Raw genomic sequence first — 20,282 nt, forward strand, 5'->3', positions numbered from 1 at the left:
CAGAACCCATTATATGCCAGGCACTAAGAATACAAAGGTGCCGGGCACGGTGGCTCAAGCCTGTAATCCCAGCACTTTGGGAGGCCGAGGTGGGTGGATCACAAGGTCAAGAGATCGAGACCATCCTGGTCAACATGGTGAAACCCCGTCTCTACTAAAAATACAAAAAAAATAGCTGGGCATGGTGGTGCGTGCCTGTAATCCCAGCTACTCCGGAGGCTGAGGCAGGAGAATTGCCTGAACCCAGGAGGCGGAGGTTGCGGTGAGCCGAGATCGCGCCATTGCACTCCAGCCTGGGTAACAAGAGCGAAACTCCGTCTCAAAAAAAAAAAAAAAGAATACAAAGGTGAGTCAGGCATAGTCCCTGCTTTGGAAAAGTCTGTAATACACTGAGAGAGAAAGACAAATTAGTAAACCCAGAAGGATGTTTCTAAGCATGCCAGGTGGGTGGGAGCTGAGCCTGGAGAGACAGAGAGGAACAAGTTCAACAGCAGTATCACGTGTAAGGCCAAAGCTTGAACTTGATGCTGAAAGCCACAGGGAGCCCTTGGATTTTCCGCAGCCTTGGGCAACGCTAGATCTGTGTTTTGGAAACCTTCTTTGTTGTTGTTGTTGTTTAATGAAAGAACTTCTGGCCAGGCGTAGTGGCTCACTCCTGTAATCCAAGCATTTTGGGGGCCAAGGCGGGCGAATCACTTGAGGTCAGGAGTTCAAGACCACCCTGACCAACATGGTGAAACCCCATCTTAAAAAAATAAAAAAATTTTTTTTTTTTTCTTTTTTTTGAGACGGAGTTTCGCCCTTGTTACCCAGGCTGGAGTGCAATGGCACGATCTCGGCTCACCGCAACCTCCGCCTCCTGGGCTCAGGCAATTCTCCTGCCTCAGCCTCCTGAGTAGCTGGGATTACAGGCACGTGCCACCATGCCCAGCTAATTTTTTGCACTTTTAGTAGAGACGGGGTTTCATCATGTTGACCAGGATGGTCTCGATCTCTCGACCTCGTGATCCACCCGCCTCGGCCTCCCAAAGTGCTGGGATTACAGGCTTGAGCCACCGTGCCCGGCAAAAAATTAAAAAATTTGTATTAAAAAAAATGAAAGAACTTCTAGAATGTTTTAGAAAGATTGTTTTTTTTTTCTGAGATGGTGTCACACTTTTGTTGCCCAGACTGGAGTGCAATGGCCTGATCTCGGCTCACCGCAACCTCTGCTTCCTGAGTTGAAGCAGTTCTCCTTTCTCAGTCTCCCAAGTAGCTGGGATTACAGGCATGCATTAAAAACACCCAGCTAATTTTGTATTTTTACTAGAGATGGTGTTTCTCTATGTTGGTCAGGCTGGTCTCAAACTCCTGACCTCAGGTAATCCGCCGGGCTCAGCCTCCCAGAGTGCTGGGTGAACCACTGCACCTGGCTCAGAAAGACTCTTCTGTCAGTTGTGTGGAAGGTGGAAAGGAGGAGGCAGCCTAAATCCAGTTAGGAAGCCAGTGGTGTTACTAGGCAAGAAAGAATAGAGACTTGAATTATGGGAGTAAAGGTGTGAATGGAGAGGAGGAGCCGATGGCATGGAATGGTAATTAGGAAGTGTCGTGGACCGTCCGGACGGGTAGGCACATCTGCCCAGGGGTCTCTCGACCTGCAAGAGGGTCCCAATACCTGGAAGAGGGAGTGCACCTGAGAAAATAATAAAGACAGAGAGAGAGAAAGCGAGGCGTCTGGAGGGCTGATAGGCTGTGCCTAAACAGCAAATTTTATTTTTCAAAGGCCAGGAATAAATACACTTTCTTGGCTCTGGTTTACGTCATAGTAAGAGGAATGTAAATGTATGCCTCACATGGCCTATACAATAGAGAAGTCAAATACACAATGGTTGCAAGAGGAAATACAAATGTATACCTTACATGGCCTATACAATTGAAAAGTCAGATACATAATCAGTGGTTGTAAAAGGTAACAATTTCCTGTGATCACAAAGCTTGTTTACATCCAGACATTATTCCTCCTGGCTGCAGGTATCTCTGGTTTTGCTTATCAGAATATCTTTTAACCGGATTCTCCTTTGTCTACTCCTAACTCAACTTAACTCAGTTTCCCTATTCAGGAATCTCTGAGTCAGGAATCAAAGCCATCCCTTATGGTGGCATTTTGCTTTGCAAATATTGACAGTTAAACCATTATCTAGGGTACAAGGCAGTCTGGTAAGTAAGGTTTAAGGATTATTCTTAAAGTCATAAAAAGGTTAAAAGCAGGAACTGGTTGCCGGTAGGGGGTCACTCGGTCTAGCAGCAACGCATAGTTTTAGGCCCAAATGATATTGTGGTTGATATTAGAAACTGATCATTCATCTTTCAGTTCCTATATTTCCGGATAGCTCGACTGCCTCCAGTAGGAAACTGTGTTTGGGATCAAACTCACCGTATAGTGAGACTCACGCCTTTTAGGGGTCTCACACGGGAGTGTTCCCCACAGGAAGGGTTCTGTAGAGGTGTGCTCACTGACTGATGTGGCAAGTAAAGGCATTGCAATTTTGTCAAAATATTGCAAAGGGAACATGTCTTATGGAGGATGGCAGAGGGAGGAAGCAAATACTTGTACACCATGTGTCAGAGCTGTCCATTGGTGTGATTCCAGTGAGAGGAAGAAGCTCCCACTGAACTATTTTTTTTCATGAAATAAATTCCTTCAGCCTTATAATTGTTATATTGGGAGATTGATTAAGATCTTATTTCTATGGAATTTACATGAAGTTTCAAATGTCTCTAGACACATTATGAGAGATCTAGATATTCTGGGTTTTTTGGGGGTTTTTTTGTTGTTGTTTATTTGTGTTGATATGGAGTCTCCTTCTTTGACCCAGGCTGGAGTGTAATGGCACCATCTGGGGTAACTGCAACCTCCACCTCCCAGGTTCAAGTGATTCTCCTGCCTCAGCCTCCTGAATAGTTGGGATTACAGGTGCCTGCCACCACACCAGGCTGATTTTTATATTTTTAGTAGAGACAGGGTTTCATCATGTTGGCCAAGCTGGTCTCGAACTCCTGACTTCACGTGATCCACCCGCCTCAGCCTCCCAAAGTGCTGAGATTACAGGTGTGAGACACCATGCCTTGCCTAGATATTCTGCTTTTTAAAAGTTTTATTTATTTATTTATTTTATTTCATTTTAGGTTCTGGGGTACATATAAAGAACATGCAGGATTGTTGCATAGGTACATACAATGGCAATGTGGTTTGCTGCCTCCATCCCCATCACCTATATCTGGCATTTCTCCCCATGTTATCCCTCCCCATCTCCTACCCTCCACTGTCCCTCCCCTATATCCCGCAACAGACCCCAGTGTGTGATGCTCCCCTCCCTGTGTCCATGTGTTCTCATTGTTCAACACTTGCCTATGAGTGGGAACATGTGGTGTTTGATTTTCTGTTCTTGTGTCAGTTTGCTGAGAATGATGGTTTCCAGGTTCATCCATGTCCCTACAAAGGACATGAACTCATCATTTTTTATGGCTGCATAGTATTTCATGGTGTATATGTGCAACATTTTCCCTGTCCAGTCTATCATCAATGGACATTTGGGTTGAAAACAGAGATTAATTCAGGATTGTGAACAAGTTTTAATAAATTTTGGCTTGTGGTTAGAGGTTAGAGTGCTTAAAGATAAATTATAAATTTCTGATAATAAAAGTTGCATTATGATGGGGTATGGTGGCTCATGCCTGTAATCCCGCCACTTTGAGAGGCCAAGGTGGGCAGGTCACCTAAGATCAGGAGATCAAGACCAGCCTGACCAACATGGTGAAACTCCGTCTGCTCAAAATACAAAAATCAGCTGGGTGTGGTGGCAGGTTCCTGTAATCCCAGCTACTTAAGAGGCTGAGACAGGAGAATCACCTGAACCCGGGAGGCAGAGATTGCATTGAGCCAAGATCACGCCACCGAGCTCCAGCCTGGGCAACAGAGCGAGACTCTGTCTCAAAAAAAAAAAAAAAAAAAGTTGCATTAGGGTGAAGAAAACCTTTGAGTTCTCATATGATTTCATCAAGACAAGGCTAGCTACCCTTTTCTGAATCACTGGTTTAGTCTTTTTTCATTTATCATTTTTCTTGATTTAATTTTCTAGTCCTGACCCTCAGTTCTTTTCAAATAACCAACAGTCTTAATTATGTATATTTTTTTTTAATTTAGGATGTGGTTTTCCAGTGGCTTACAACAGGAGACATCCACCTAAACCAGATTGATGCTGAGGACCCAGAGGTAGGATGCTGCGAATTATTAGAAACTTTTACATGAAAAATGGGTCCAGCTTCTCAATACCACTTGTAACAACTCGAAAGGAATACATGTCTGTCTTACCTCATCTGTAAGACAAATGGAAAGAAGGAATTATTTTGGGGAGATGAAGGTCACATTGTTTAAAATAATGGGGGGAGGCAAAAAAAAAGTCAATAAACAAAATATGTAATTATTTCATTGGAAGGGGGAGCATATCTATGTATGCATGTATACAAATTAGAATTTAAATTATAGGCACTCTAGCCCAAACTTTCAAAATGAGCTTTTGCAAAGAAATACTTTTTTCAGAAATGTGAAATTTTCTCAGAAATAAACAAAGACTATCAGAATTTATCTTGCAAACTATAATTCTGTTGCCTTTAGATTTAAGAATTCTAAAGGCGGTCGGGCATGGTGGCTCACACCTATAATCCCAGCACTCTGGGAGGCCAAGGTGGGTGGATCACGAGGTCAAGAGATCGAGACCATCCTGATCAACATGATGAAACCCCGTCTCTACTAAAAATACAAAAATTAGCTGGGTATGGTGGCGCTTGCCTGTAGTCCCAGCTACTCGGGAGGCTGAGGCAGGAGAATTGCCTGAACCCAGGAGGCGGAGGTTGCGGTGAGCCGGGATCACGCCATTGCACTCCATCCTGGGTAACAAGAGCGAAACTCTGTCTCAAAAAAAAAAAAAAAAAAAAAAAAAGAATTCTAAAGGCATTATGATAATATTCATCAGACAATGGAGACTGGTGAAACCAACACAGTGAAATCACCACTGGCTCTTGGACCTCATACAGGTTCATTCTGACCATTTTTCATCTCTAGTTTTCTTTCTTTTTAATTTTATATTTTATTTTATCTTATTTTATTTATTTTTTTATTATTTGAGATGTAGTCTCACTCTGTCACCCAAGGCTGCAGTGCAGTGGGGCAGTCTCGGCTCACTGCAACCTCTATTGCAGTGCACCACCATGCCTGGCTAATTTTTTAATTTTACTAGAGACAGGGTTTCACCATGTTGGCCAGGCTGGTCTCAAACTCTGGACCTCAAGTGATCCACCTGCCTCAGCCTCCCAAAGTGTTGGGATTACAGGCGTGAGCCACCAGGCCCAGCCTTCATTCTAGTTTTCTTATCTGTGAAGAGGGGACACTAATACCTGTTTTCTCTGCCTCACAGGATGCTTGTGAGGGCTAAGTTAATAGATGGTAATGTCTCAGGCATTGTGTGTCACATTCTTCCACATAAATCATCTTACTTAATCCTCACAACTGCCCTGGGAGGCAGGTGGTCTTATTCCCATTTTATAGATGGGGAAACTAAAATCTTTCAAGATTGCAGTGTATTCAAATGGCAGGCAAGTTCAGAGCCAGGTTTCAAATCCAGGTCTCCTAATTCAAACTCTGCTTACCCTGCGATTGTTTCTCCATTTCTTAAACTCTGAAATGTCAGGAAGATGATTTCTTGGCCATTGGTCATAGAAGGTAGGTGAGAAGGCAGTCAAAGATGGCTGTCCACTGACTGTTTCTTCCCTCACCTAGGGACATGGCTTCTCAGAGACTGATTTGATTTAGGAAACAGGAGAACTGCATGTCTCTCCCTATATGGAAACATTAAGTGTATATGGATATTTTGCTTCATTGTTTAAGTATAATATATATATATATATTTTTTTTTTTAATTTTTTAATTTTTTTAAAAAGATGGGGTTTCACCATGTTAGTAAGGCTGGTCTTGAACTCCCGACCTCAGGTGATCCGCCCACCTTGGCCTCCAAAGTACTTGGATTACAGGCATGAGCCACCACGCCCGGCCTTAAGTATGATATATTTAACCACTCTCCTGTTGGTGGGCATTTAGGCTTTCTTGATCTTTTACTTTTAACCAGTCCGCAGTATGTGTCATAATTGAGGGCTCTCAGCAGTGCTGGAGGGATGTCCTTGGGTAGGGGAGAAGGACAGGATCTGGTGTACCAGTGGAGGAACTGTCTGTACTGGTGTCACAGGTTCTCTGGCATGTACCAGGAGTAACGAAGAGGACAAGGCCTGGATGCTAGTGGGTGGGTACATTGTGGTGGGAGCTTGTGGACTCTCATGATTGCCTCTATTTTCTTACTAAAATTGAAAATAAGGTCATTGCTAAAATGGTGAAAGGGAAAACCAATTTTTTTGAGATAAAGTCTTACTCGGTCACCCAGGCTGGTATGCAGTGGTATGATCACAGCTCACTGCAGCCTCGACTTCCTGGGCTCAGGTGATCCTCCCACCTTAGCCTCCTAAGTAGCTGAGACTACAGGCACATGCCACCATGCTGAGCTATATTTTTTTGTAATTTTGTAGTGATAGGGTTTTGCCATATTGCCCAGTCGGCCAGACTCCTGGGTTCAAGCAGTCCACTCACCTCAGCCTCCCAAAGTGTTGTAGGTGTGAGCCACTGCACCCAGCTGGGAAAATCATTTTGACAGCTGAACTGACAAAAGGGAAGTATTGTCTAGAAGAATGGGAAAGTGAGTAGACTGCAGAGATGTAGTTGATCTGAGCACTCAAGATCAGAGATCATGAAATTAAAAGACCAGTGACAGGTTTGTGTGTTTCTCCAGCTGTGTTCAGCCATGAGTACTGGTGTAATTGGAGAGTTGAATTTAGCTAGTGCTGGGGTTTAGCCAAGTGAGCTTTGTTCCTGTTTCCACATAGATTGGCTTATTTAAGATTTAGTGGTCAGTGATCATGAACAGTAAAATTTCTTGGCAAGAGAGTATAAAGGTTGCAGGTTTAGACCTGAAACAGTGGAGACGTGACAGAATAAATTCTTGCTCTTACTGTGCTGAAAGGAATCTCTTGTGGCTTTCAGATTTCAGACTACGTGATGCTGCCCCACACAGCAACCCTGTCAAAGCGGAATCGGGAGTGTCTCCAGGAGAGCGATGAGATCCCGAGGGACTTTACCACCCTCTTCGACCTGTCCATCTTCCAGCTGGATACAACCGCCTTCCACAGCGTCATTGAGTCAGTACCTGTGGGCCTCTGAACTACACTGTGCTCCATAATGAGTGTTTGGTTTGGAAACATGAGCCTGGGATGGGAGTTAGGATTACCCTAAATGTGGCATGCAAAATATGTTCTCAGATCTATGATGAGGTCAACAAAGAAACTAGGCTAGGCATGAGGGGTTAATGCAGAGGAACTGCTAGAGGTTATCAGCCCCTGCATGTTCCAGACTCTGGACCAGGCATTTAGGGTGACCAGCTTCTTTCATTTTGCCCCATACTTCTTCTGGTTTTAGCACAGAGAGTCGCAAGTCCTAGGAACACCATCAGTAAATGGAGATGGTTGGTCATCCCCATTTCTCCCGGGGTATCTGGTCAACTGGTAATGTTGTTAACTGGCACTGAGAATGCAGAAAGAGATGGCTGGGCGCGGTGGCTTAGGCCTGTAATCCCAGCACTCTGGGAGGCTGAGGCAAGTGGATCCATGGAGTCAGGAGTTCGAGATCAGCCTGGCCAGTATGGTGAAACCCTGTCTCTACTAAAAATACAAAAATTAGCCAAGTATGGTGGCAGGTGCCTGTAAACCCAGCTACTCAGGAGGCTCACGGAGGAGAATCGCTTGAACCTAGGGGCAGAGTTTGCAGTGGGCTGAGAATGGCATCACTGTACTCCAGCTTGGGCAACAGAGCAAGACTCTGCCTAAAAAAAAAAAAAGAGAGAGAGAAAAGCCAAAAGAAGAGATGGAAAAGCATCAGCCAGGGTGAGATGAGGAAAATCAAGTGCATGGTATTCTGAGAGCCAAGTAAAGAAAGTCTTATCAAGATGAAAAAGGAAATCAGCTGTGTCAGATACTTCTGATGGGTCATAAAAAATGAAGGCTGAGAATTTATCATTGGATTTAACAACATGGAGGTCACTGGTGATATAGACAAAGTCTTTTTTATGACATGGTGGGAGCGAAAGCTTATTTGGAATTGGTTTAAGAGAGAATTGGTGATAGCAGATATAGATAGCTGTTTTGAGGTATTTTCTACTGAGAGGAACAGAGCATGGGTAAGGGCCAGGGTCAGTAGTGAGCTGGAGGAAGTAAGGTCAAGAAGGTAATTTTTGGGTCAGGTGCAGTGGCTCATGCCTGTAATCCCAGCACTTTGGAAAGCTGAGGCAGGCAGATCATGAGGTCATGAGATCGAGACCATCCTGGCTAATACAGTGAAACCCCGTCTCTACTAAAAATACAAAAAAAAAAAATAGCCGGTCGTGGCACATGGCTGTAGTCCCAGCTACTTGGGAGGCTGAGGCCAGAGACTTGCTTAAACCCGGGAGGCGGAGGTCACAGTGAGCAGAGATTGTTCCACTGCACTCAGGCCTGGGCAATAGAGCGAGACTCTGTCTCAAAACAACAACAACAGAAAGATGTTTTTTGGATGGAAGAAGTCATAGAATGTTTTTATATTTCTGGGAATTTCCAGCAGAGAGAAAAATGGATACTGTAGGAGAGAATGAGGGGAATGGCTGAAGTGAAACATTAGAGTAAGCAAGAGAGAATGGGACAGGGGGTTTGGTAAGTCTTAGCTTTTTTTTTTTGTTTGTGTGTTTTAAGACAGGATCTCACTCTGTTGCCCAGGCTGGTCTGGAACTCCTGGGCTCAAGTAGTCATCCCACCTTGGCCTGGAACTCCTGGGCTCAAGCAGTCCTCCCACCTTGGCCTGGAACTCCTGGGCTCAAGCAGTCATCCCACCTTGGCCTCCCAAAATACTGGATTATAGAGGTGAGCCACCATGCCCAGCCTGGTCTTAACTTTTAGCTTTTAATTTTTAATACACACACACAGACACACATATATATATTTTTTAGACATAGTCTCACTCTGTCACCCACGCTAGAGTGCAGTAGCACCATCTCAGCTCACTGCAACCTCCGCCTCTCGGGTTCAAGTGATCCTCCCACCTCAGCCTCCTTAGTAGCTGGGACTACAGGCGTACACCACCACACCCACCTAATAGTTGTATTCTTTTTTTTTTTTTTTTTTTTTTAATTTTTGAGACGGAGTTTCGCTCTTGTTACCCAGGCTGGAGTGCAATGGCGCGATCTCAGCTCACCGCAACCTCCGCCTCCTGGGTTCAGGCAATTCTCCTGCCTCAGCCTCCTGAGTCGCTGGGATTATAGGCACGCGCCACCATGCCCGGCTAATTTTTTGTATTTTTAGTAGAGACGGGGTTTCACCATGTTGACCAGGTTGGTCTCGATCTCTCGACCTTGTGATCCACCCGCCTCGGCCTCCCAAAGTGCTGGGATTACAGGCGTGAGCCACCGCGCCCGGCCAATAGTTGTATTCTTTTTTTTTTTTTTTTTTTTTTTTTTTTTTTTTTTTTTTTTTGAGACGGAGTTTCGCTCTTGTTACCCAGGCTGGAGTGCAATGGCGCGATCTCGGCTCACCGCAACCTCCGCCTCCTGGGTTCAGGCAATTCTCCTGCCTCAGCCTCCTGAGTAGCTGGGATTATAGGCATGCACCACCATGCCCAGCTAATTTTTTGTATTTTTTAGTAGAGACGGGGTTTCACCATGTTGACCATGGTTGGTCTCGATCTCTCGACCTCGTGATCCACCCGCCTCGGCCTCCCAAAGTGCTGGGATTACAGGCTTGAGCCACCGCGCCCGGCCTAATAGTTGTATTCTTAATAGAGATGAGGTTTCACCATGTTGGCCAGGCTGGTCTCTAACTTCTGACTTCAAGTGATCCACCCACTTCAGCCTCCCAAAGTGCTGAGATTACAGTTGTGAGCCACCATGCCCAGCCCAGTCTTAGCTTTTAGACAAGAGCATGGATCTGTCAGTAGCAGATGTGAAACATGGATGCAGACTCTGGAGGATGAGAAAAGGTGTTGATTGAAGATTGTGGAAATTCTTAGGGCTTTAGTCTTTTTGATGAAATAGCAAACAAGATCATCAGCTAAAAATTGCCAAAGAGATAGTGGAGATTTAGGAGAGAAGGCATAACTTGAATGTTTGAGAGAATGAAGGCGAAGGAGAAGCCACAATAGGAAAATAGCGCAGGGTAAGATAAGCTGTTAGCTCTGTAAGCTTACTCCTACCTCTGATCCTCTGCTGGAGCCGCTCTGAGTGGCCTGCTGTTCTGTGAAAATTCCTGGCACCCTTCGGCCTGTTCTTGCTCTTGCCTCTGCCAGGGATGCTTTTTTTTTTTTTTTTTTTTTTTTTTTTGAGACGGAGTTTCGTTATTGTTACACAGGCTGGAGTGCAATGGCGCGATCTCGGCTCACCGCGACCTCCGCCTCCTGGGTTCAGGCAATTCTCCTACCTCAGCCTCCTGAGTAGCTGGGATTACAGGCACGTGCCACCATGCCCAGCTAATTTTTTGTAATTTTAGTAGAGACAGGGTTTCACTATGTTGACCAGGATGGTCTTGATCTCTTGACCTCATGATCTACCCGCCTCGGCCTCCCGATAACTGCATGACTTCCTCCCTCCCTCACTCAGGGCTCCTCTGACAAGCCGCATTCCCTGCCCCTTCCGTGTCTCTATCTTTCTTCTCTGATTTATTATCTTCTTAATACCTACCAGTTCCTGACATCTTACTAGTTTTTTTGTTTAGTATGTGCTTCTCTTCCCCATATAATGTTCCATGATGGCCTGCCTTGGCATCTTTCACTGTTGCTATACTCCTAGTGTGCAGAACTACCTGGTAGGTAGTGGACATTCAGTAATTATTTGTTGAGTTAGCACACAGAAGTGCGTATCATACAGATCTGTTTACTTGCCAGAAACAGACTTCAGATTTGACTGCTGTCTCTTGATAGTGAAAACAAATAAGAAAACACAGTAGTTAACAAGATTCACTGTGTCCATCAGGCAGAAACAAAAAACTTATTTAGAAGAAACATGATAGGAAACTTGAAAGAAATGTTTCCTTTCAGTTCTCAATGAGTAATAATGTATGATACAGTAGAGAAGATTCCTGAAAAGATCATTACATTATTTATAACAACACATTTTATCTATTTTTCATTTTTTATTTTGGACTTTATTATATTCATAGCTTTATTTAAACTTTTTTATTTTAAATTTTCTTTCTATGGTCTAACATGTGAGCTTTATCTTTTTTTTTTTTTTTTGAGATGAGGTCTCACTCTGTCACCCAGGCTGGAATGCAGTGGTGCAATCTCAGCTCATTGTAACCTTCGCCTCCCAGGTTCAAGCGATTCTCCTGCCTTAGTCTCCCAGGTAGCTGGGACTACAGGTGCGTACCACCACACCCAGCTAAATTTTTGTATTTTTAGTAGAGACAGGGTTTCACTGTGTTAGTCAGGATGATCTTGATCTCCTGACCTCGTGATCTGCCCATCTCAGCCTCCCAAAGTGCTGGGATTACAGGCATGAGCCACTGCGCCCAGCCAGCTTTATATTTTTAGAAGTCAAAATTATTTATCTTTCAAATCATGTATTAACTATTATTTGTAATCCACTGTGATTAAGAGAGAATTTGGCTGCATTAGGTGAGCAGTTAACACCAATCAAAACAAAATTTGCCAGGTGCAGTGGCTCACGCCAATAATCCCAGAACTTTGGGAGGCCAGGACAGGTGGGTGGATTGCTTGGGGTCAGGAGTTCAAGACCAGCATGACCGACATGGTAAAACCACATCATCACTCAAAATAACAAAAGTTAGCCAGGCGTGATGGTGGGCACCTGTAATGCCAGCTACTTGACAGGCTGAGGTAGGAGAATTGCTTGAACCTGGGAAGCAGAGGTTGCTGTGAGCTGACATCATGCCATTGCACTCCAGCCTGGGTGACAAAGCGAGACTACATCTCTAAAAAAAAAAAAAAAATTAAGATTGAAGTAGCTGTAAAGAGTGTTGAAGACCCTCATTCCTAGGAAATCAGTTTCCATCTCTGGACAAATCTCAATACCAGAAACTGATTTAAGAAGAAAAGTCTGAAAAAAGAAAAAAGAAAAAAAAAAAAAGAAAAGTCTGGGTATGGTGGCTCATGCATGTAATTCCATTACTTTGAGAAGCTGAAACAGGAGAATCTCTTTAGGCCAGCATAGGCAACATAGTGAGACCTTGTCTCTAGAAAAAAAATTTTTTTTTTTGAGACAGAGTCTCCCTCTATCGCCAGGCACCAGGCTGGAGTGCAGTGGCAGGAACTTGGCTCAGTGCAACTTCTGCTTCCTGCATTCAAGCAATGCTCCTGCCTCAGCCTCCCAAGGAGCTGGGACTATAGCTCCTTGACTGTGCGCCACCATGCCCAGCTAATTTTCTTTTTTTTTTTTTTTTTTTTTTTTTTTTTTTTTTTTTTTGAGACGGAGTTTCGCTCTTGTTACCCAGGCTGGAGTGCAATGGCGCGATCTTGGCTCACCGCAACCTCCGCCTCCTGGGCTCAGGCAATTCTCCTGCCTCAGCCTCCTAAGTAGCTGGGATTACAGGCATGCACCACCACGCCCAGCTAGTTTTTTTTTGTATTTTTTTAGTAGAGACGGGGTTTCACCATGTTGACCAGGATGGTCTCGATCTTTCGACCTCGTGATCCACCCGCCTCGGCCTCCCAAAGTGCTGGGATTACAGGCTTGAGCCACCGCGCCCGGCCTTTTTTTTTTTTTTTTTTTTAGTAGAGACAGGGTTTTACCATGTTGGCCAGGATGGTCTCCATCTCTTGACCTCATGATCCACGTACCTCAGCCTCCCAAAGTGCTGGGATTACAAGCATGCCTGACTGAAATTTCTTTTTTTTTTTAATTATGAGTCATGGTGGCACACACTGCCTTGTAGTCCTGGCTACTCAGGAGGTTGAGGTGGGATGACTGCTTGAGCACAGCAGTTCAAGATTAAACTGGGCTATGATGGTACCACTGCACTGGGTAACAGAGTGAAAATTTATCTAAAAAAAAAAAAAAAAAAGTGGGCCGGGCCAGGTGGCTCACGCCTGCAATCCCAGCACTTTGGGAGGCTGAGGCGGGCAGATCACAAGGTCAGGAGATCGAGACCATCCTGGTCAACATGGTGAAACCCGGTCTCTACTAAAAATACAGAAAATTAGTTGGGCATGGTGGCGTGTGCCTGTAGTCCCAGCTACTCAAGAGGCTGAGGCAGGAGAATTGCCTGAACCCAGGAGGCGGAGGTTGCGGTGAGCCGAGATCGCGCCATTGCACTCCAGCCTGGGTAATGAGCGAAACTCCATCTCAAAAAAAAAAAAAAGTGTTTATATTGTGGTTTTTGTGAATAAATGAAAAAAAATTTTTTAAAAGAAAACACATAATACTTCAAACATATTGATGCATATGAGTGAGATGGGAAGAATAAATTCAAATTTCAAAGTTGGAATTAATATAGGTATTATTATTATTATTACTGTTATTTTGGAAGGGGATATCAAACCTTTACACTAAATCCAAGAAAAAAAGTCAAAATTTCGGCCAGATGCTGTGGCTCACGCCTGTAATCCTAGCACTTTGGGAGGCCGAGGTGGGTGGATCACCTGAGGTCAGGAGTTCAAGATCAGCTTGGCCATCATGGTGAAACCCTATCTTTAAAAATAAATAAATTGGCCGGGCGCGATGGCTCAAGCCTGTAATCCCAGCACTTTGGGAGGCCGAGGCGGGTGGATCACGAGGTCAAGAGATCAAGACCATCCTGGTCAACATGGTGAAACCCCGTCTCTACTAAAAATAGAAGAAATTAGCTGGGCATGGTGGCACGTGCCTGTAATCCCAGCTACTCAGGAGGCTGAGGCAGGAGAATTGCCTGAACCCAGGAGGCAGAGGTTGCGGCGAGCCGAGATCGCGCCATTGCACTCCAGCCTGGGTAACAAGAGTGAAACTCCATCTCAAAAAAAAAAAATTAATTAATTAATTAATAATAAAATTAAAATTAAAAAAGAAAAAAAGTCAAAATTTCAAGCAGTCACCAAAGAAAGTGAAACACTACATATTTACATGGGTATCTGAAACAGACAGAAACTAGACGAACCATGAAATTAAATTCCATTAAAATATTTCATTGAGGCCAAACGCAGTGGCTTCCACCTGTAATCCCAGCACTTGGAGAGACCGAGGCAGGCAGATCACAAGGTCAAGAGATCAAGACCATCCTGGCTAACACGAAGAAACCCCGTCTCTACTAAAATTACGAAAAATTAGCTGGGCATGGTGGCATGCGCCTGTAGTCCCAACTACTTGAGAGGCTGAGGCAGGAGAATCGCTTGAACCCAGGAGATGGAGGTTGCAGTGAGCTGAGATCGCACCACTTCAGCCTGGGTGACAGAGAGAGACTCCAACTCAAAAAAAAAAAAAAAAAAAAATACTTCATTGAAATCCCATTGAAATATGTTAACATTTTCTGATCTAAAATGAAAACAAATTTAACTATGTAATCTGTGTAAGTTAAAATGCATATTCTATTTAGAGAGTTGATTAAGTAATATTGATATTTTATGAGGTTGTTTTAACTTCTAAGTTCGGGGTACAAGTACAGGTTTGTTACATAGGTAAACTTGTGTCATGGGGTAGTGACACAGATTATTTCATCACCTGTGTATTAAGCCTGATATCCATTATTTATTTTTCCTGATCCTCTCCCTCCTCCCACCCTCTACCCTTCTATAGGCCCCAATGTGTGTTCTCTATGTGTCTGTGTGTTCTCATCATTTAGCTCCCACTTATAAGGATATGTGGTATTTGGTTTTCTGTTAGTTTGCTAAGGATAATGGCCTCTAGCTCCATCCATGTCCCTGGCAAAGAACATAATCTCTTTTTTTGTTTGTTTGTTTTTGAGACAACGTTTTTGCTTTGTTGGCCAGGCCAGAGTGCAATGGAGTGATCTCGGCTCACTTGTCTCCTGGGTTCAAGAGATTCTCTCGGCCGGGCGCGGTGGCTCAAGCCTGTAATCCCAGCACTTTGGGAGGCCGAGGCAGGTGGATCACAAGGTCAAGAGATCGAGACCATCCTGGTCAACATGGTGAAACCCCGTCTCTACTAAAAATACAAAAAAATTAGCTGGGCATGGTGGCATGTGCCTGTAATCCCAGCTACTCAGGAGGCTGAGGCAGGAGAATTGCCTGAACCCAGGAGGTGGAGGTTGCGGTGAGCTGAGATATTGCCATTGCACTCCAGCCTGGGTAACAAGAGCGAAACTCCGTCTCAAAAAAAAAAAGAGATTCTCTTGCCTCAGCCTCCCCAGTAGCTGGAATTACAGGCAGCTGCCACCATGCCCAGCCAATTTTTGTATTTTTAGTAGGGATAAGGTTTTACCGTCTTGGCCAGGCTGCTCTAGAACTCTTGACCAAGGTGAACACCCATCTCAGCCTCCCAAAGTGCTAGTATTACAGGCAAGAGCCACCATGCCTGGCTAATGTCATTCTTTTTTTTTGAGACGTAATCTCACACTGTCACCCAGGCTGTAGTGCAGGGGTGGGGTCTTGGCTCACCGCAGTCTCTGCCTTTTGGGTTAAAGCAGTTCTCCCTCAGCCTCCCAAGTAGTTGGGACTACAGGTGTGTGCCACCATGCCCACCTAATTTTTTTGTAATTTTAGACGGGGTTTCACCATGTTGGCCAGGATGGTCTCTAACTCCGGACCTCATGATCCACCCATCTCAACCTCCCAAAGTGCTGGGATTGCAGACATGAGCCACTGCGCCTGGCCCCCAATTTCATTCTTTTTTGTGGCTGCATAGTACTCCATGGTGTATATGTACCACATTTTCTTTATTCAGTCTATCATTGATGGGCATTTGGGTTGATTCCATGTCTTTGCTATTGTGAATCGTGCTGCAGTGAACATATGTGTGCATATGTCTTTATAACAGAATGATTTATATTCTTTTGGGTATATACCTAGTAATATATACCCAATACACTGGGTCCAGTGGTATTTCTAAAAGGAGAACAACACAGTGTGGTCAGTTAGACATGCTGTGCTATGGTGTCTTGTTGATCCTTGCTTTTTTGTTTGATTATGAACACAGGGCTCACGAGCAGCTAAACGTGAAACATGAACCGCTCCAGCTCATCCAGCCTCAGTTTGAGACGCCACTGCCAACCCTTCAGCCTGCAGTGAGTAGATGTGCTTAGGGGATCCCACTGCAGAGCCCCATTATTGCCCTTATCTTGTCAGCAGACCCTCACTGTGGTCCCTTCTATGTGCCATTTGTGTCATTCCTTGTGGAGTCATAGTGCTCTGCCTCTAAACATGCATGGACACCAAATTTGTTAGTGTTCTATAGGGACTTCCATGTGTTGTGCTTCCAAATGGAGGAATCAGTGGTGTAGAGCCTTCTGTCTATTTCCTATCCCCATCTTATGGGGTTGGAGGGCATATATGAGATTTCTTGGATAATAAGGAAGAAAACTTTGTACTGCCTTTCCAGGTGTAAGGCCCTGATTCATAGAATAATTCTCACAGCCCAGGGGATAGTTATGGTTGGTTATATATGTAAACAGGTTTTTTTTAAACATTTCAGTCCAACATTCACTCAACTTGCCTTTAAAATTGCCCTGCCTCACCGCATTCTGAAATGTTAGGAGTCAGTTGGCTTGATCTTGCTTGGTAGCTTGAAATTGGCCATAGTGGAAAGATTTACATTACAAAAAAATGGCAAATGCTACAAAGCAGGCCTTCAGTTTTGTTTTGAAAGTCAATAGTTAAACATTTACTTGCATACCATTGGTTCATACCTGCAAAATCTGACTGCAAGTTCAGTACTTTCTACACTAATCTGCATCTGCTTATCCAAATAACTTCCATCCCTAAATACTTAGGATTAAATTAAAAACAAATTGTAGCCGTCACGGTGGCTCAAGCCTGTAATCCCAGCACTTTGGGAGGCCGAGGCGGGTGGATCACGAGGTCGAGAGATCGAGACCATCCTGGTCAACATGGTGAAACCCCGTCTCTACTAAAAATACAAAAAATTAGCTGGGCATGGTGGCACGTGCCTGTAATCCCAGCTACTCAGGAGGCTGAGGCAGGAGAATTGCCTGAACCCAGGAGGCGGAGGTTGCGGTGAGCCGAGATCGCGCCATTGCACTCCAGCCTGGGTAACAAGAGCGAAACTCTGTCTCAAAAAAAAAAAAATAAATAAATAAATAAAAAAAATAAATAAAAAAATAAAAACAAATTGTACAATCAAATGTTGAACACAAACCTAAGCCCCAAGCTTTCTGTCATGGTGCTGAGTTAATTGGCATTGGTATGTCAGCTTGGTCAGTTTAGTGGTGATTAGAACTGGTTCCGCTTGGTTGTTTACAGTGGGCTGGTAATCTTTCTTGATAGGGGTCTAATGGGCGAGGGTAGATGAGATGATGGGAGTTTGGGTGTTTCATCCTCAGGGAAGAGCTAAGTTAGTTTTCTGTAGGGATTTCCACAGGGTGTGGTTCCCAACTGAGGAATTAAGGGTGTGGACTTCCTTATTCTCCTTGTGTCTCATCATTGTTAGTTATAACTTTGGACAAGCTCTTTCTTAAGAGACTTTATGTCCTTTACATTATTCCGCTCATTTCTGAATGATGACTTTATTTCCTTTTAGGTTTTTCCTCCCAGTTTCCGGGAGTTACCACCACCTCCTCTGGAGCTATTTGACTTAGATGAAACGTTCTCCTCTGAGAAGGCACGGCTTGCTCAGATTACCAATAAGTGTAAGTTTGGCCAACTTTTAAACTTTCTTTTCTCTTATGAATTTTATTAAACATGAATTTCTGACAGTTGCTATGAGAGAAAGCTTAGAGTTTGTTTAGGGAAAACAAAATATGAATAGGAGTATAAACTTAAAATTCTTATTTATGTCATGTAAATAATGTTGGTTGTTCTTCTCAAGGCCATTTAGCTCAGCGAATTAGAACATGGTGCCAAGCAGAAAGCCAGAGGTCTCAGCTTTGATCCCTGTAAGTCCTTAGGTCTGATCTATTGAGAGACCATAGAATTAATCTTGACTGGCTGCCACTTAGCAAATCTCAGTCAGTGGTCATAGGAGCACCTAAATAAGGAAATTGAATCAGGGCCCAAAGAATCATAGAGACTTCAAATTGGACAGGATCTGAGAGAGAGCCAAGTGTCCGCACCTTAACACGTGGATGAAGAAATGAGGCCCCAGGACCTGGCACAGTGGCTCATGCCAGTAATCCCAGCATTTTGGGAGGCTGAGGCGGGCAGATCCCCTGAGGTGGGGAGTTCAAGACCAGCCTGACCAACATGGAGAAACCCTGTCTCCAGTAAAAATACAAAGTTAGCTGGGCGTGATGGTGCATTCCCGTAATCCTAGCTACTTGGGAGGCTGAGGCAGGAGAATCACTTGACCCAGGAGGCAGAGGTTGCCGTGAGCCAAGATTGCACCATTGCACTCTAGCCTGGGTGACAGAGGGATACCCTGTTTCTGAAAAATAAGTAAATAGAAATAAAGGAGAATATTACATATCTGTTAAAAAAAAAAATGGAGGCTGCGTGCAATGGCTGTCCCACCTATAATCCCAGCACTTTAGGAGGCCGAGGCAAGAGGATCACTTGAGACCAGCCTGGGCAACACAGTGAGATCTCTTCATTATAGAAAAATAAACAAAATTAGCCAGACATGGTGGCTTACTCCTGTAGTACCAGCTACTTAGGAGGCCCAGGTGAGAGGATTGCTTGAGCCTAGGAAGTCAAGGCTGCAGTGAGCTAAGATTGTGCTACTGCACTCCAGCCTGGCAGACAGAGCGAGACCCTGTCTCGAAAAAGAAAAGAAAAAAAATGTAGGGCATAAACTTTGACATGGAATGTCCATAATATATCATTAAATGATGAAGGCAACTTACCAAACTTTTTTTTTTTTTTTTTTTTTTAATTGAGACGGAGTTTCGCTCTTGTTGCCCAGGCTGGAGTGCAATGGCGCGATCTCAGCTCCCTGCAACCTCTGCCTCCTGGGTTCAGGCAATTCTCCTGCCTCAGCCTCCTGAGTAGCTGGGATTATGGGCACGCGCCACCATGCCCAGCTAATTTTTTGTATTTTTAGTAGAGACGGGGTTTCACCATGTTGACCAGGGTGGTCTCGATCTTCTGACCTCGTGATCCACCCACCTCGGCCTCCCAAAGTGCTGGGATTACAGGCGTGAGCCACCGCACCCGGCCCAATTTACCAAACTACTATAGTTTGATCCCATTTTTGTGAAAACTTGTATTTACACACAGAATTACACATAGCAATAATTTTAGGTAGTTGGTAGCAATAGAACTAGGATGAAAGATTGTTACAGCTGTGGGTTTGAATGTCTTAGTAAAAAACATACATTTCTAGCTCGGCATGATGGCTCACACCTATAATCCCAATACTTTGAGAGGCCGAGGCAGGTGGATCACAAGGTCAGGAGTTCAAGACTAGCCTGACCAACATGGTGAAACCCATCTCTACTAAAAATACAAAAATTAGCTGGGCATGGTGGTGGGCACCTATAATCCCAGCTACTCAGGAGGCTGAGGCAGGAGAGTTGTCTGAACCCAGGAGGCAGAGGTTGCAGTAAGCCAAGATTGCACCACTGCACTCCAGCCTGGGCAACAGAGTGAGACCCTGTCTCAAATAAAAAAAGAAAGAGCCGGGCGCGGTGGCTCAAGCCTGTAATCCCAGCACTTTGGGAGGCCGAGGCGGGTGGATCACGAGGTCGAGAGATCGAGACCATCCTGGTCAACATGGTGAAACCCCGTCTCTACTAAAAATACAAAAAACTAGCTGGGCATGGTGGCGGGTGCCTGTAATCCCAGCTACTCAGGAGGCTGAGACAGGAGAATTGCCTGAGCCCAGGAGGCGGAAGTTGCGGTGAGCCGAGATCGCGCCATTGCACTCCAGCCTGAGTAACAAGAGCGAAACTCCGTCTCAAAAAAAAAAAAAAGAAAAAAGAAAAAAAGCCATGCATTTCTATCATAATTTTTAAAATGCAAATCAGAGGAAGAATGAATAAATTACAGCCTGGCTCAGTACTGGCTCACATCTATAATCCCAGCATTTTGGGAGGCCAAAGCTGGCAGATTGCTGGAGCTAATGAGT

General features: G+C 44.4%; 1 protein-coding gene across 4 annotated transcripts in view; it reads left to right on the forward strand.

Moving 5' to 3' along the window:
- IFT52 (intraflagellar transport 52) overlaps positions 1-20,282 on the forward strand; it is a 56,332-nt gene that overhangs the window by 25,951 nt on the left and 10,099 nt on the right. For all 4 annotated transcript variants that reach the window (XM_074406556.1, XM_039479708.2, XM_074406557.1 and 1 more), the window contains 4 exons: positions 4,184-4,252; positions 7,124-7,278; positions 16,239-16,326; positions 17,799-17,907. In XM_074406556.1, coding sequence (XP_074262657.1) covers positions 4,184-4,252; positions 7,124-7,278; positions 16,239-16,326; positions 17,799-17,907 — 421 coding nt within the window. The remainder of the gene's footprint in view (positions 1-4,183; positions 4,253-7,123; positions 7,279-16,238; positions 16,327-17,798; positions 17,908-20,282) is intronic.

This window comes from Saimiri boliviensis, chromosome 9 (assembly GCF_048565385.1).
Source record: "Saimiri boliviensis isolate mSaiBol1 chromosome 9, mSaiBol1.pri, whole genome shotgun sequence".
Taxonomy (NCBI): Eukaryota; Metazoa; Chordata; class Mammalia; order Primates; family Cebidae; genus Saimiri; species Saimiri boliviensis.